Source organism: Camellia sinensis, chromosome 7 (assembly GCF_055761805.1).
Source record: "Camellia sinensis isolate YWXY chromosome 7, ASM5576180v1, whole genome shotgun sequence".
In the NCBI taxonomy this organism is placed as follows: domain Eukaryota; kingdom Viridiplantae; phylum Streptophyta; class Magnoliopsida; order Ericales; family Theaceae; genus Camellia; species Camellia sinensis.
In genome coordinates this window covers 8,631,019-8,647,069 of record NC_138967.1, presented here as the reverse complement: position 1 = coordinate 8,647,069, position 16,051 = coordinate 8,631,019, and the positions used below count along the sequence as shown (strand labels likewise).

At 32.5% G+C, this 16,051-nt stretch overlaps 1 protein-coding gene across 11 annotated transcripts; it reads right to left on the bottom strand.

The window, feature by feature from the left end:
* Positions 1–206: 206 nt before the first annotated feature.
* Positions 207–11,282, bottom strand: LOC114318393 (uncharacterized). Of its 11 annotated transcripts, none has more exons than XR_014334952.1 (8): positions 11,031–11,282; positions 9,967–10,063; positions 4,017–8,336; positions 3,884–3,944; positions 3,018–3,098; positions 1,266–1,318; positions 853–915; positions 207–438 (listed from the first exon to the last, which is right to left on the bottom strand). XR_014334952.1 is itself a non-coding variant. In XM_082877390.1 (8 exons), the coding sequence occupies exons 3-8, from the start codon at positions 8,257–8,259 to the stop codon at positions 424–426; spliced, it is 381 nt and encodes a 126-aa protein (XP_082733516.1). In that variant the 5' UTR covers positions 8,260–8,336; positions 9,967–10,063; positions 11,031–11,275; the 3' UTR covers positions 207–423. The 11 variants fall into 11 exon arrangements, 7 of the variants coding, with proteins under 7 accessions (XP_082733516.1, XP_082733520.1, XP_082733522.1 ...); XM_082877390.1 differs by having other exon boundaries at positions 8,152–8,336; positions 11,031–11,275; XR_014334955.1 differs by lacking the exon at positions 9,967–10,063.
* Between the last annotated feature and the right edge of the window lie 4,769 nt (positions 11,283–16,051).

Sequence of the window (16,051 nt, the reverse complement as noted above, 5' to 3'; positions counted from 1 at the left end):
ACAGTATAGGTGTCGTCGCAAAAAGCCTAGTTCAATTTACTTTTTGAGACGGGGTGTTCTGCCGTCTCAAAAAAAATTATAAAAAAAAAAACCTATATTAAAATTATTAAAAATATAAAAATAATCTGTATTAAATGAAAAATAACTAAAAAAAAATCAATAATTACATAATAATATAAATACATACATAAACAAAAATTGACACATGATGAAAATTCATAATGTTGTTCCATTCATAACAATACATAAATAAAAATTCATAACAATAAAAATTATGCCACTACATAATGTTGCATAATACATACATAATGTTATTCACAAATTTAAATAACATAAATTAAAAACAAAAGTTTTCATCATATGATTCTTCCGTGGGTTAATATTTTAATCTTTACACGCCTGCATTCCACAAGAAACAAACTGCTACTCCCGAAATATCTGAAAATAACAAAATAAAAATAATTAATGACAATATAATTGTGTTAATATTTTAATTATAGAAAAACATAAAAAATTAACTACTATATATATATGCACACACATGCATTATATATGGCTTTTCTAACTATTTACTAGCTAATAGACCCTGAAAAATTGTTCAAATCATACATGATATTAAACATCCAGCTGAAACATGCTATTCTAAGGAAAGGGACCTTGAGTAGCTCTACTATATTTGAAAATTTGTTTGCAGTCAGGCCTCAGCAAAGATTCACTTTTCAGAAGGAAATAATAGATGCAAATGTCAATGCGCTACTGAAGACATATTGTCTACTTCAACAATATTTCACGCATGTAAAAAATTCAAGATGCCATTTTAAATAGGCCAAACCAAAAAACACACCTACATACCTTTTCTAGTGCTAGAGCAAGTTTCGAGAGATTTGGATAAATGCTTCTCGCACTCAAAAGGATCTGATTCACAGAAGGTTCAATGAAATGAGTCATACGGAAACATAATACGACTTAGATACAGATATTTGCTAGGCATAACATATATTTAAACATAGAGAGTAGTAAGCAATTGTTTCAGCAAAAATAAGCCCAACATGAAACAACCCTAGGATGCCCTTCCCTCCACAAGGCAATCTCCAAAACTAACAAACAAATAAAATTTGTGATTTCACTGATTCAAAACCTCAAATAAGGTTTGAACCATCACCAGAATTCAGTGCACAGTAGTAACCAATTAGGAGATTGTTGAAGTTATTAGGCAGGGTACAACAAAATGAAACATGATACTCATAATGGACAAGTATGATCACCTCACAAAGCCTCTGCAGGGTAAAAGAAGGACCTTCTATAAAGCTGAGAAGAGCTGCAGAGGAGAATAAACATTCTGTGAATGCTTTCAACAATATCTTACCAAAATTTCAGATTAGGAGAACAAATACATACATAGCTAGAAAATATCACTAATATACACAATCACAAATATCCAAAATATCCATCAGTATTATGGAGTTATGCCCAACACCCTTCCAGCCTTTATAATGGTTTACTATGCATGAATTCAACAGAGATATGGCTCTTAACAGAGTTGACAGAAATAGAAAGTTACAAGTAACTAGCCATAAGGAGCAGGTTTTGAGACCTTTTGAGATCAGTGAAGAGTATGGTTACAAGCATTCAGGGAACCAATACAAAGAAGTTATATTTTGATTTTCTCCTGTTTTTCATTTTTTATTTTTGAAGAAAAAAAAATGAAATAATATTTATGACTCATACAATATATAATCTTGAAGTATACAAACAAAAGAAAGAACTTGCAAATGCATGACATGCGAAGCTACATATGAATTTCTAACTTTGTACTAGCCTATGATCTTTTCCTCACGTCATTTAAGTTTGTTGGTAAAGCAGAAACACATGCGTATCAGATTAGGAAAATACAATTTAAGCATTCCACTGCTAATTGGAAACACATGGCCATTATAGGGCTAAGGGCCAAGCATTATCAATGGAGAAGGATTCTACTCGAGCAAAGAGTCAAAACAACTCAACCATGCATGGATCAAGCATGGTTAAAGAACACCCAAGGACTTCATGAGCTCACTTTAAAGAACATCCAAAGGGAATAGGCAAAAAAAAAAATTCCAAGCCACTTGCCAAGTGAAATCCTGAAGTAAAGTTCTATTAAAAGAAGGAATCAAATAAACCCCAAAAGGTGTAGGGAAGTTTCCATGAAGATCTGGTTCTTGATTTTGATCACTCTGGCTTAAGCCTGTCTGCTTAAATCAAAAATTACTTCCCCCCTCTAGCTAAAACTGTGGGCAAGGGGATGGGGAACCCAAAACAACAAAACAAAAACAATATGCACAAACACTAATAAAAATATATATATATATATATATATTCAAAGAACAGAAATGAGCCCATTAGAAAGATCAAATATTAGCTGCAGATGCCACAATTTTGCTTTTTCTTCAAATCGCCATAATTTTCATTACCACCATGGCATCACCAAAGACTTTGCTTCATACAATCGTATTGAAATTAGTCTCGAGCGAAGCCACAAAACATCACAATCAGACAGATATAGCACTAATAAGGAGACAAATTAAAGATTTTATATGCTTACATGACAATCAGACAGATATAATACTAATAAGGAGACAAATTAAAGATTTTATATGTATACGTGAAATTTATGTTAGAAGTGAACATCATCGAGTAACAGAATGTGGTGACAAAGACCTGAACAGAATGATATTAATAAGGAAATCTAGAAAACATCATCGAGTAACAGAATGTGGTGACAAAGACCTGAACAGAATGATATTAATAAGGAAATCTAGAATAAAGGGTCTTCTTTTCTTTAGGTTGGGGGTTGAGGGTGTTGGGTGAATATCTTACATTCACTTGTGTCTACATGTGTAATCAGAATATTGATAGAAGCCCCAGAAACAAAGTTTATGCATCAACTCCATGCTTTGGTCCCCAAACACCAGAACATTTCATGCAAAATGAAATAATACAACTTATGGATGTAATTTTATACTAAGGTACAAACTTACCAAAATTTCCCAGTTGAAGCAATAACTTCAAGTATAGTTCTGGCTTCTTCTTCGCCAATCTCATGCTTGTATTCCATTCCTCTGGAATTTTATGTATAATAAGGCTTTAGTAAATCAAATATAGTATGAAGACCCTCATAAAAACTTGCACATAAAGCTTTCAAAAAGTTGTTAGGTATTTGAATTGAAGACATATAATCAACTCTTTGCTCCACACAAACCCACTGGAAGGGTAGGAGAAGAAAGAAACAAAGAAGAAGAATAAGAAGAAGAAAGGGGGTGGATGAAGAGAAGAAAAAAAAAAAAAAGTATTGCATTTGCATTTCCTCCTACATTACCATTAAAAAACAAAATAAGAAAATAAAGATTCAGTGATTTCTATAAAGTTCCATTGTTCCTCAATGTGCAAATATGTATATTTCTAGCAAGCACTAATCTTGAACAATCTCAGGCATCCAGGCAGATTCTATTAATCTTCCCCGATACCTTATTGCTATAACCACATCTCCAAATAGTTGCTTCTGATTTCAAATTTCTATCACTTCGCTCCACAATGTAAAGTTCAATCATCTCTACAATTAGACAAATTTAACACAACAGACTTAATCTGCATAGCATAGATACAAACAAGCATGATTGGGACATACGAACACTGCAGATCTTAAAGAAGTAGGACATGGCAGCATATCATATATTCATATATCTGTTGTGGATATTATATAAGAAAAATATGAAATCTAGTTAATCCCTAATTATTTCTACTAAAAATTGCAAAATGCGGAACATGAAGCTTCACAAAAGTGGATCAAATAATAGACATTGAAAGGGAAAAGAAAGAGAAAGATAGATTGAAGAAAGAGGGAGACCTTTCGAACGTAACCGTACTCGCTCTCCTTCTCTGAATCTTCGAAAGTTGTCAATCGAGCTCTGTATACGGACGACATTTTGTGAGACGGATCAGAGGAGAAACCGAAATCAAAAATCTAACGCTGCACATACACATCAGGTTTCTGAGCAGCTCCTTCGCCACTGGAATGAGAGCAGCAGAGGGAAAGCCAACGGAGTGAGACTCGACGCCATCGTCTGCCGTGCTCACAGTCGCGAGAGAGACAGAGATGGGGATTTTTTGTTCAAAAATTAGGGATTTGAGATTTGGGGATTTTTGGTTGATGGGGGGAAAAATGAGCGGGAATGGAAAGGGAGGGGATTGGAAATATTTTTGGAATTTTTTTTTTAATTTATTTTCATTACATATAAATATTTAAATAATAAAACGACTCTTTTTTTTTCGCAACGGAGGATTTGCTAAAAAAGATTATTTTTTATTAAAATAATTTTTTTTATAGTTAATGATTTTTTTTTTTCATTTAGTAAGGTTGAAAATTTATTTGTTTCATATTTATTTTAATGAATAAAAAATTATTATTATTTTTTTATTTGGTAGAAGTATAGATAATATTTTCTATTAAAATAAAGTTAATTTTTTGTAGTCAATGAAAAAAAAAATTTTGCGACCCATTTTTTTTTTTTTTTTGTTACTAAAAATCAAGAATTAATTTTTTGTGATATAGGATAGGAAGTGGCAGTAGTGGCGAAAGTGGTGGAGAAGAGGTGATAATGGTGGTGGTAGTGATGGTGAAGGAGATAAGTGGTGAAGTTGTGGTAGTGGTAGAGGAGATAGAATAGCGGTGGTAGATGAGAGGTAATGGTAGTAGTAGTGGTGGTAGTGGAGTGGTAGCGATAGTGGTAGTAATGATAGTTGTAGAGGTGGAGTGACAACAGTGGTAGTAGTGGAATGGCATTTGCAGTAGTGGTGAATGTGGTAGAGAAGATGGGTGGTGAGAGAGAGATGAGTGAGAGACAGAGAGAGACAGAGACAGAGACAGAGACAAAGTGATGAGCGAGAGAGAGACAAAGTGGTCGCTAAAAGTGCATTTTCTTGTAATGCGAGAGCTCGGTAAATAGAGAAAAGATGAGAGAAAGAGTGAGCAAGGTGGACACAATGGGGGAGAGAGACAGACAGACACATAGAGAGAAAGAGAGAGAGAGAGAAGAGCGAGAGACAGACAAACAGACACAGAGAGAGAAAGAGAGAGAGAATAGTGATAAGTGAGAGAGAGACAAAAAAAGAAAGATATATAGAGAGAGAGAGACATGGAGAAAGAGATAGAGAGAGAGACATATAGAAAAATAAAGAAAGTGAAAGAGAGATAAGAGAGAAGAGAGATGAGCAAGAGACAAAGAGAGAAAGAGAAAGAGAAAGAGACAGAGACAAAGACTGACAGACAGAAAAGAGTGATGAGTGAGAGAGAGAAAAGAGGTAATATTTTGTGGTAGAGGAGAGGAAGCGGCAGTAGTGGTGAAGGTGGTGGATAAGAGATGATGGTGGTGGTGGTGGTAGTGGTGGCAAAGGAGATTAGTGGTGAAGTTATGGTAGTGGTAGAGTAGATGGAGTGGCAGGGGTGAAAGAGAAGTAATGGTAGTAGTAGTAGTGGCAATAGTGGTAGTGGTGGTAGTGGAGTGGTGGCGATGGTAGTAGTAATGGTAGTCGTAGAGGTGAAATGATGATCATGGTAGTAGTGGTGGTAGTGAAATGGTGTTTGCAGTAGTGGTAAAGGTGGTAGAGGAGATGAATGATGAGAGAGAGATGAGTGAGAGGCACAGAGAGAGAGAGAAAAGAGATGAGAGAAGCGATAGATGAATGAGAGACATAGAGAGAAAGAGTGACAAATAGACAGATAGAGAGAGAAGAGTGATGAATGAGAGAGAGAAAGAAAATAGAGAGAAAAAGATGAAAAAATGGGTGAAAAGATATAGACAAAGAGAGAGACAGACAGAGAGAGAAAAAAAAGAGCGAAAAAAGATAAACGAGAGAGAGACAGAAAGAGATGAGCAAGAAAGCGAGAGAGAAAAAAAGAAGAGAGAGAGAAGAGAGACAGAGAGAGAAGATAGATGAAAGAGATAGAGAGAAGACAGATGGACGAAAGACACAGAGAAAAAGAGAGACAGACAGACAGAAAATAGTGATGAGTGAGAGAGAGAAAGAGAAGAGAGACAGAGACACAGAGAGAAAGAGAGAGACAGACAGCCAGAGAAGAGTGATGAGTGAGAGAGAGACAGAGAAGAGAGACAGAGACACATAGAGAAAGGGAGAGACAGACAAACAGAGAAGAGTGATGAGTAAGAGAGGGAAAGAGAAGAGAGACAGAGACAGAGAGATAAGAAGATGAAAAAATGGGTGAAAAGAGAAATGTTCAAAAGAGTAAGACGACGTTGTTTATAGTGGATCGATAAATCGAGAATGAGCTCGATAAATAGAAAAGATGAGAGTAAAAGAGTGAGCAAGGCGAACATAGTGAGTGAGAAATAGACAAATAGACAAGTAGAGAAAGAGAGAGAGAAAAGTGATGAGTGAGAGAGAGACAAGGAGAGAGAGATAGACAGAAAAAGAGATAGAGAGAGAAATAGAGATAGAGATAGAGGAAAAGATAGAAAAAGAGAGAAAACACAAGAGATGAGCGAGAGATAGACAAAAAGAGAGAGAAATAGAGCGAAAAGAAATGAGCGAGAGAGAGACACAGAAAAAGAGAGAGACAGAGAGAGATAAAGAGAAATAGAAAGATAAGAGAGAGAGAAAAGAAATGAGAGAGATAGAGAGAAGAGAGATGAACGAGAGAGACAGAAAGAGAAAACAGATGAGAGAGATAGAGAGAAGAGAGATAGGCGAGAGACACAAAGAGAAAATGAGAGAGAGAAACAAACAGACAGAGAAAGAAGAGTGATGAATGAAAGAGATAAAGAGAAGAGAGATAGATAGAGATAGAGACACATGAAGATGAAAAAATGAATGAAAAGAGAAATGTTATATAAAAAATAAGAAGACATTGTTTTATTAAATTTTTTTTGCGACAGAAAAAAGTACTAGAATTTATTCAAACCATTTTGTGACTGTATATATATGAAGCTGTCTCAAAACCACAATCACTATGCTAGGTTAGAGTTTTACAAAAACTCTTTTGAGAAAATTATGCTTTCTTGTTTTCCGTGTTATATTATTTTTACTGAAGTTTTTTAATATTTTAAGTATTTTTTTTTTAATTTTTAGACACACCTAACATAAATACGCCTAAAAATTTTTAAAATTGTAAAAAAAATCTTTTAAAAATTCACTAAATACCAAAAATACAATAATTCAATACATTTTTTTTGTACTTTTATGTATTTATTAATTTTTAAAAATATTTTTTCATAATTTTTTTTTAGATACATCTAAGTAAGGTGCATCTAAAAAAAATATTTAAAATTTTAAAAATATTCACTAAAAATTAAAAAAAAAAACACGAAAGTCACTTTTTGCGACGGCAGAAAATGCCGTCTCAAAAAAGCAGGGTATTTGCGACGGCACTATTTGCCGTCTCAAAAAAGCAGAGCATTTGTGACGGCACAATTTGCCGTCTCAAAAAAGCAGAGTATTTGCGACGGCAAAAAATACCGTCACAAATGCTATGCTTTTTTGAGACGGCAAATTGTGCCGTCGCAAATGCTATGCTTTTTTGAGACAGCAAATAGTGTCGTCGCAAATACTCTGCTTTTTTGAGACGGCATTTTTTGCCGTCGCAAAAAGTGACTTTTTGAGACGGCAAGTGTGCCGTCGCAAATAGTCCCGTCTCATATACCCACTTTTCTTGTAGTGGGCCATTTTTATATCCTCATTTGCTCCCCTACACTTTTACTAGAATCTCATTTTAATCTTTACACTTTCACCAAAAACTCACTTTTGAGTCTTGACCTTCCATTTATAGTTTTTGTCCGCCTCACAAATGATAGGTGAACGGAATAATAACATTATAAGTTGACTTAAAGTGTAAAATATTGATTATCACAATTAATAATAAATGAACCAAAATAAGATTTTAATAAAAATACATAAATACTAAAGTTGTATTTGGATCATGGATTTGGATAGGATTTAGAGAAAAGAAAAGAGAAATAGAGAAAAAAATACCTTATATTTCCCTCATCTTTTTCTTTCTCCTTTTCAAATTTCTATTTAAATTTATAATTCAAGCACATATAAGTCTAAGTAACCCTTTAATTCTGTGTCAAAAAAAATATAATTAGTAGCATTACCAACCAGTTCATAGAAGGTCATGAAGCTAGTCTCTAGCAGTTTGGGTAGTCTTTTGATTGCGGTGAGGTATCTATCAAAAAATTTAAAAAATCTTGAGAGCCAGTGAGTCATAACCTTGTGTTATTCCATCTTTTTGCTAGTTCTTGTAACAAATTCTCATCTTTCTTTTCCCTTAAAGATGGTAGTACCTGACAACAAAAAATAAAAAAATAATTATATCTCTAGTCAGAGAAATTTCAGTGTGCACTCTTTAAAAAAAAGTAATCAATGTATTTGATTTCAATTTTCTGAATTCAGTTTTTTGAAAATTAAGTTTTTTTATTTTTTATATTTTTTTTTTCTTTTAGAGAATATTTTTAAAATTTTTAGCAATTTTTTTTTTTAATTTTTTTAGATGCACCTTACTTAGATATATCTAAATAGTAAAATATTTGTGAAAAAATATTTTAAAAAATTAATAAATACACAAAATACGAAAAATATACTGAATTTTCATACTTTTTTTTCATATTTTTTGGTATTTTGTGAATTTTTAAAAGTTTTTTCCAAAAATATTATACTTTTAAGTGTATTTATGTTAAGTCTAAAAATTAAAAAAATTGCTTAAACTATTAAAAAAATTAAGTGAAAATAAAAAAATACGAAAAACGAAAAAGTAAAATTTTTTGAAAAGTGAATTTTGAAAACTGAACTAAACAGAGTGATTTTTTTTATGAGAAAAGTTATTAATTATTTGATAAATGTTATGATATTTTAAGATAAAATTACAAATAAATATTGAATGATGTGGCTTTTGACTAGGGGTGCAACTCGGGCGGGTTCGGTCGGGTTGGGGGTCTGCCCAAGCCTGACCCGAATTGTATTTGGCAGTGCCCAAGCCCGCCCAAGCCCGACCATGAACCCGAGCATTGCTGCCCATGCCCGGCCCAAGCTTTGTATTTTGAGCTCGGGTTAGCCCGAATTGCCCGAATTACCCGAATTGCCCGAGTCCAGAAACCTGTAGGTAGATCTAAGGGTAGACATAAAAGATGCTAATCTAATGGTAGAAGACTAACAAAAAAAAAATAAAAAATAAAAATTAAGACTAACTCTTTTACTTAATAGAAAACTAACCAAAAAAAAAATAAAAATTAAAAATTAAGACTAACTCTTTTACTTAATTTATATATATTATATAATTTATTAAATTATATATATATATTATATATTATATAATATATTAAATTCAATTCGGGTTCGGGTTGCTCGGGTTGGCCATTGGTTCTGCCCAAGCCCGGCCCGAATTGTAATTTGGGTATCAAAATTTTGCCCAAGCCCGTCCAGATTGCAAGATATAGTTGCCCAAGCCCTAAAAAAACTCGGGCTGGGCTCGGGTTGCTCGGGTTGAGCCCGCCCGAGTTGCATTCCTACTTTTGACTTATCATTTTAGAACAAAGTGTCTATTTCAAGGACATATAATTACAGAAATGCCATCCTACATAATCTTGCATAAAAATTTTGTTTCATTAGCATTTCACAAATGATATATGTACAAAATATTTATACTAACTTTTTTCACAAGGAAGTTGTGACATTGTAATTTTAGAAAATACAAGCCACTTTGATGAGTTTTTGTTTTAAAATGAAAAAAATAAAATAAAAAATACTCATCACATTATTATGAATTGATTATACATTTTTTCAAATATATTTTTTATTGAGAATAGCTATGGCACAAATAAATTCATTCATGTCTAGCACTTGCAAGTGAGGAATATGTACGTTAAAAATAAAAAAAATAAAAAAATAAAAAAACTCAAGAAAATCTCTTGCACTTGCCTTGGATAAGATATAATCTTCAAAGATCTTCTTGTATTCATCATATAACTTCTGACTTTGAGGACCAATAGGTTTACCACACATATTTTAAACAGTTCTGTTGAGCTCTGAGTTAAAGGTATTAAAGTAGTATAACCAAAATTGATATAAATTTTTTTTAAAAGCAAACAGATAATAAATTCGAAATAAGGTTAATTACATACTCATATGGTTTTGCAGGAAAACACCTAACCCTTTAAAATGTAATTAAAGTTGTGTTTTTAGGTTAGATCATAAGGAAAAAGTGTAATTGGAGCAATTAACTCTGTAATTAACCTTTTAAAGTGTAATTGATCCTTTAAAATATAATAATAAGCAATGAAACATATAAAGATTCATGTAAATTTAGGCAATCATGTTCATGAGGATCTGACAGCTAATAGTAGTAGCAGTAGTCAAATTGAGATTGTTCCAAATAATCAGATAGCCAAATTTTTGTTTGGATCTAGAATGTATGGAGAGAGAAAAAAAAAAAAATCACAATAGACACTTTTGGCCAAAAACAAAAGAGTAATGTTAGAAACTCCAAATATTCTACCAAAAGTTTTACCAAATGTCTCACATGGGTGTGGGACCCACACAATGTGGGTCCCATGTGGGTCCCACACCCATGTGAGACATTTGGTAAAACTTTTAGTAAAATTTTTGGGACCTCTAGCATTTTTGAAAACAAAAACAACATCCGGACATGAAGTTGGGTCCATGTTATGCCTTAAGGAAGGGTCACTTTGGGCCCATCTTCATAATTCAAATAATTTATTTTATTTTTAAAATTAAATTTGCTGTCAAATTTAAAAAAAAAAATTCTGATCATTTAGTTACTACTATCTAATCAATTTACTTATTTATATGAATGATTTAGCTACGCATCCTATAAAATTAACATTTGAATTATAAAAATAGACTAAAAATGAGACCCACCACATAATTATTGTACTTGAGGTAGGGCAGGGATCTCAAACTCCTCTAAACACAGATAAAGAGTAAACAAATATGAAAATTAAAGATTAAGAGATAGAGGATACGTGCAAAGAGTCATATACTCTTCAGGAGTGAAAGTGTGGGGACAAACTCCTTCCAAACTGTCAATGAGTTTGTTGATTGCATCTTGTAGCACTGGCCATCCTTCTTCAAATGGGATGGTTTTGCGGGTAGCTTCTCCTTCCTTGGCCATGTTTGGATGCTGAGAAAGTTAGAGAGCTTTTGGAGAAATTTCAAAGATGGGAGGTTATAAACAAGTGTCTTAAATGGTGGGTGGGTTATGAATAAAATGGTCAATGGATTGGCTTTGCAACTTTCTTATTGGCTTGGGAAATTTCTTTGTCTTGTTGGTTGGACTTTTCGGACCAGGCATTCTTGACCTAGACTTTTCTTGGAAACTTCCAAGTCGGTATTCAAGTTACCTCTAAAGCATGATAAGATAAATTACATATTTATATAGATTCAAAATACGAACTATTTTTTATAGTTTTAAAAATTATATTTTGTCCTTTTAAATTTTTAATTACATAACAAATCTTATATTTTATTTATAAATTATTAATTTAATTAATAATTTCTAATTATGTCATAAATATTTTTCAATTAACAATTATGATAATTTTATTGTTACATAGAAAAATAGTTAGAAATTTTATTTTTTCTGTTAATTCTGTTTAATTAACAATTCTGACATGAGTGTATTTATAATTTTTAGAACTACATAAGGCAACTGGTATTTTATATGCAAATCTCGGATGTGTATTTGTAATTTATCCTAAATATTAAGTCAATTTTTGTTTTGTGACTAGACACTCTTAATTTAAAAATTAAAAAAAAAACCAATATTTCATAAATTTTGATTTATTTTTGAATTTCAGCATAATTTTATATAAATTTTACTTATATTTTTGAGTCACATGTTAAGGAAGCAGGTCCGTTTTTGAAAGAATAAAATTTACTTGGGGCTGCAATAATATTTCTCAAAAGTTTTAGCTCATTTTTGCTATGGCGTCAAATCTCGTAGCCTTGATAAAATCATTGACCTGGTCCTAAACAATTGCACGAGGACCCCATTCGTGGTAGTATTAAAAGCTGCCACGTGGACATTCGTCTTCAAACTCAAGCCTCATTTGATGAAATAGCAAAAAAGAGCTACGACTTTTGAGAAACTTCAATGCAGCCCCAACTCAATTTTATTCTTTCATGAACTGACCTGCATCTTGAGCATCTAATTAACACGTAAAACCAAGTTATGAGCCCTTGGGGGTTGGGTTCAGTGGAAAGGGTCGCCCCAAAATACATTCCATCCGGGTTTGACTCTCCATTGCCCCTTGGTATGGAGTTCTTGTACTTTCCCTAAAGCGAAGTCTTAGTCCGAGGCTAGGGACTGGCAGAGTCTGCACTACTTTTTTCTAGATCCAAAGAAAAAAAAAAAAAGTTATGCATTGAAAACAACTCAATCTAAACACGGATTTAAACGGATTGAGTTAATAAGATATAGATTCGACAAGTAAACATGACCATACTTATTGAGTTTTTTCCTCCAATATATGGTGGTGGTGATAGTGTGCTTGCGACAATAATAGTGGTGATGATTTTGGTCAAGGTAGCAGTGATATAAAGATAGTGGTGGTACATATTTAAGCAAGTTTAATAAATATTCATATCCAATCCATTTAAATTTATTTATGGATTTGAATGAGCTAAATAAGTATAATTAAGCTGGTTGGCAATTTTAAGTTTAATTTGCTAGTGTTATTCCGACACTAAAATTACTAAGGATAAAAATTGTGTTGTGTGATCTCGAATTCATGTAAGAATTCCTACAACAGCAATTCGATTTATTTATTTTTTTTTTCATGTTATCATATCTCATTAACATATCATATCAAAAAAATTTACACTTACTTAAAAATACCAAATATATATAAAGATATTAAAATTTGTTTTTCCATAAATTAAAATTCATGAAAATAAACTTTATTGGATGAAATCATTCATAAATATATTTAATTTCAACTCAATTCTATTTTTCAATTTCAAAAAATTCAACCCTGTATTTATTGATTTATTCCAAATAGTAAACAAAATGATCAAATTATCTCAAATAAAAAATAAAAAAATTATATTGATTCGGAAATCTTATTATATATTTTTTTTTTATTCAATTGAATGAAGTTACAGTTGTAACATGTCATCATAACACCCTTTAATGAAAATAATATTAAAACACCCTTTAATGAAAATAATATTAAAATGAGTAACTAATCTTTCATTAAATAGGTTATTGGTTGCAATTGTAAATTGATTATTTTTTTTTTTTTTTTTTTTTTTTGATATTTCATGAACTTTTTTCAATAGTAAAAAAATAATAATTTAAGCTACCATTGATAAACGAGACTATTACCTCTTTTTGTTGAGATTATCTTATACAACAAATTTGTTTAGGTCAAAGAAGTTAGGAATCAATTATATTATTAAAAATAAAGTAAATTATAAATAAACTTATTGAAATTTGTTTAAAATATGAATTATCTTATAGTTCTGTAAATTACGTCTCATCCCTAGAAATTTTTAATTTATAACAAATAGCTCATTTTATTAATAAATTATTAAATTAATTAACAATGTTTCATGATGTCCAAAATTTATTTTAATTAATAATTTCGGTAATTTTATTATTGTATAAGAGAACACTTAAGAATTTTATTTTTTTAATTAGTTTTATTAAATAAAAAACCTTGATAAGAAAATATATGTAATTTTTTAAATTACACAAAACAATCTATATTTTAAACAAATATTAAAAATGTATTTATAATTTATTCTTAAAAATAAAAACACTAGGAGAGACCTTATATAAATTTTAAAGATTGACATACGACATCCCCTATTTGCCTTTTTAAATTCTTTCTTAGACACGTAATTCATAAATCTAATTTTAAATTTTCTCTGTCTAAAGATTTACATTTTAAAATACTGGTCTATAATGACAAGTTACTAGAAAATGACCACATTACCACGTATACATATGGTCTACGCGGTGAAAACTGAACAAACCAAACCACTGCATCTTTCTCTCTTTATCTCATCCTCTCTCTTCTCTCTCTCATTCCGTACTCACAAAACAAACCAAAACCCCTACATATTTTGAGACGATGATTAAAAATTATTTTTTAATTTTTTTGTGAGAAAAGAAAATTAGTTAAAAAGTGAGAAGTAATTTTTAACTCACCCTCAAAAATAGTATTGTATCTTTCTTCATCTCTTCCTCTCTCTTCTCTCTCTCTTTCCTCCCACAAAACAAACCAACCCCTCCTTTATCTCTCTTCATCTCCTCTCTCTCTCTCTCTCCTTTCTTCTCTCTCTCACTCCTTGCTCCTCACTCATAGATCCGTCGCCTCTACAACGCCGCCGGAGATCTTCCTCTGTTGCCGATCTTCTCGTCGAAACCTGCTTCGTCGCCTTGTCTACTCTTTGCTGTCACCACCGTTCTCCGTCACCACCACCCAAACAACAACCATCGATCGAATCAGCATATCGTCGAAGGCTTGTTCGCACCACTGTCGCAGCAGATCTCTTCCGCTGATCTCGCAAATGCCGTCGACGCCATACCTTCTTCCTCAGTCGCAAACAATGTGAACGAACACAAAGGTCTTGTAGCACAAGAAGTACGAGTTCGCCTTACGAGAGCCATTAGATCCTCTGACTCGTCATCGATTCCTATCAGTTTGTGATTCGACCACTGAAATCGAAGTATTGCAGAGTGCCACCTCTAGATCCAGATTGCACTGCTGCAGCACGTCTTCCTCCTCCGTCGATTTTGCGAACGCGCCGTTGTCTCCATCGAGATCTATGTCGTCTGCTACATCAAGGTCTAGTTCGCCATCTATTTCTTGTTTGCAATCTATGCACACAATCACAAGCCCTCTCTCTTTCTACACAGGTCGTTTCTGATCATTAGGGTTTCAAAGAGTTTAACAGAGTCGATACCATCATTTCTTGTTTGAAATCTAAGCACACTTCACACCGTAGTTCTAAATCGCAGTATCGGGTAACGTAGCGGTATCGATCGCGGAGTATCAGTATCGGTAGTATCGACCGGTACGTATCGAGAATCGGGTGTCGTGGCCGTGAAATTTCAAAAATCATTAGCAATTCCTCTAAAACTCAATTTTATGCATTTTTTTTTTTTTACTCTTTTAAACATAATTTATCACATTTTAATCAAAATTTTGATATATAGGAGCACTTTTGACTCATTTTCAACTAAACGATATATATTTATTTTAGTCTCAAGCTTTTTTTTGGCATATATGTTAAAATTTTAATAAAAAAATTGATGTGAAAATATTTTTTTTACTCATTTTCAACAATAAAATACTTCTAAATGCACAACAAATTAATAAGAGAAAGAGAGACAGATGATAATCTTTTGATTTCAATATTTATTTTTCTTATTTTTTTTCCCTTGCTCAATTGAGGAAAACAAAAAATATATATATACATATATATAAATATAAACAGAGATATAGGTATATAAACAAATAAATACAAAAAAAAAGAGAACATTGGCGGAATAGATGGCGCTTGAACGACTTGCAACAGAAAGAAGAGACTCCGGTGGTGGTTCGTCCACCCGGGAGTACTCCGACGATCAAGTCAATAACCAAGTGTCTCTCAAAATAATCAATCGTGCTAAAACTCACTATTCTGAATATAAATTGCATACCTTAGACCCATCGAGGGTGCCTCTCTTTTATAGTTAACTCAATCCTTGTCCCAACAGAAGCCTAGCTTTAATGGACTTTTGCTCAATGTTTATCCAGGACTCTTCAATAGATAGAGATAAACTCTCTAAGAACTTTATTCTTATCCAATCTGAGTTCCCTCATCATCCTAGGACTCTTGTGCCTTATCCACTTATCTCAGATTCTGATATCTTCGGAGATAACCTCGGCCATGCCGAGATCATCTCGACATCACGACCAGGACACGTGGCACCTCAGCTAAAACATCGGCGTCACCTTGCTACGTGTTGGTGCTCAGAAAATATATTCCCACA

What these genes read in the sequence shown, in the direction of transcription:
- LOC114318393 (XM_082877391.1), bottom strand. Translation starts at nt 8,259, where the DNA reads ATGACTCACTGGCTCTCAAGATTTTTTAAATTTTTTGATAGATACCTC. An exon ending in TCATGACCTTCTATGAACTG is followed by an intron (nt 3,945 to 8,151) that starts GTTGGTAATGCT and finishes GTCCGTATACAG; the next exon opens with AGCTCGATTGACAACTTTCG. An exon ending in CCCTGCAGAGGCTTTGTGAG is followed by an intron (nt 916 to 1,265) that starts GTGATCATACTT and finishes TCTGTGAATCAG; the next exon opens with ATCCTTTTGAGTGCGAGAAG.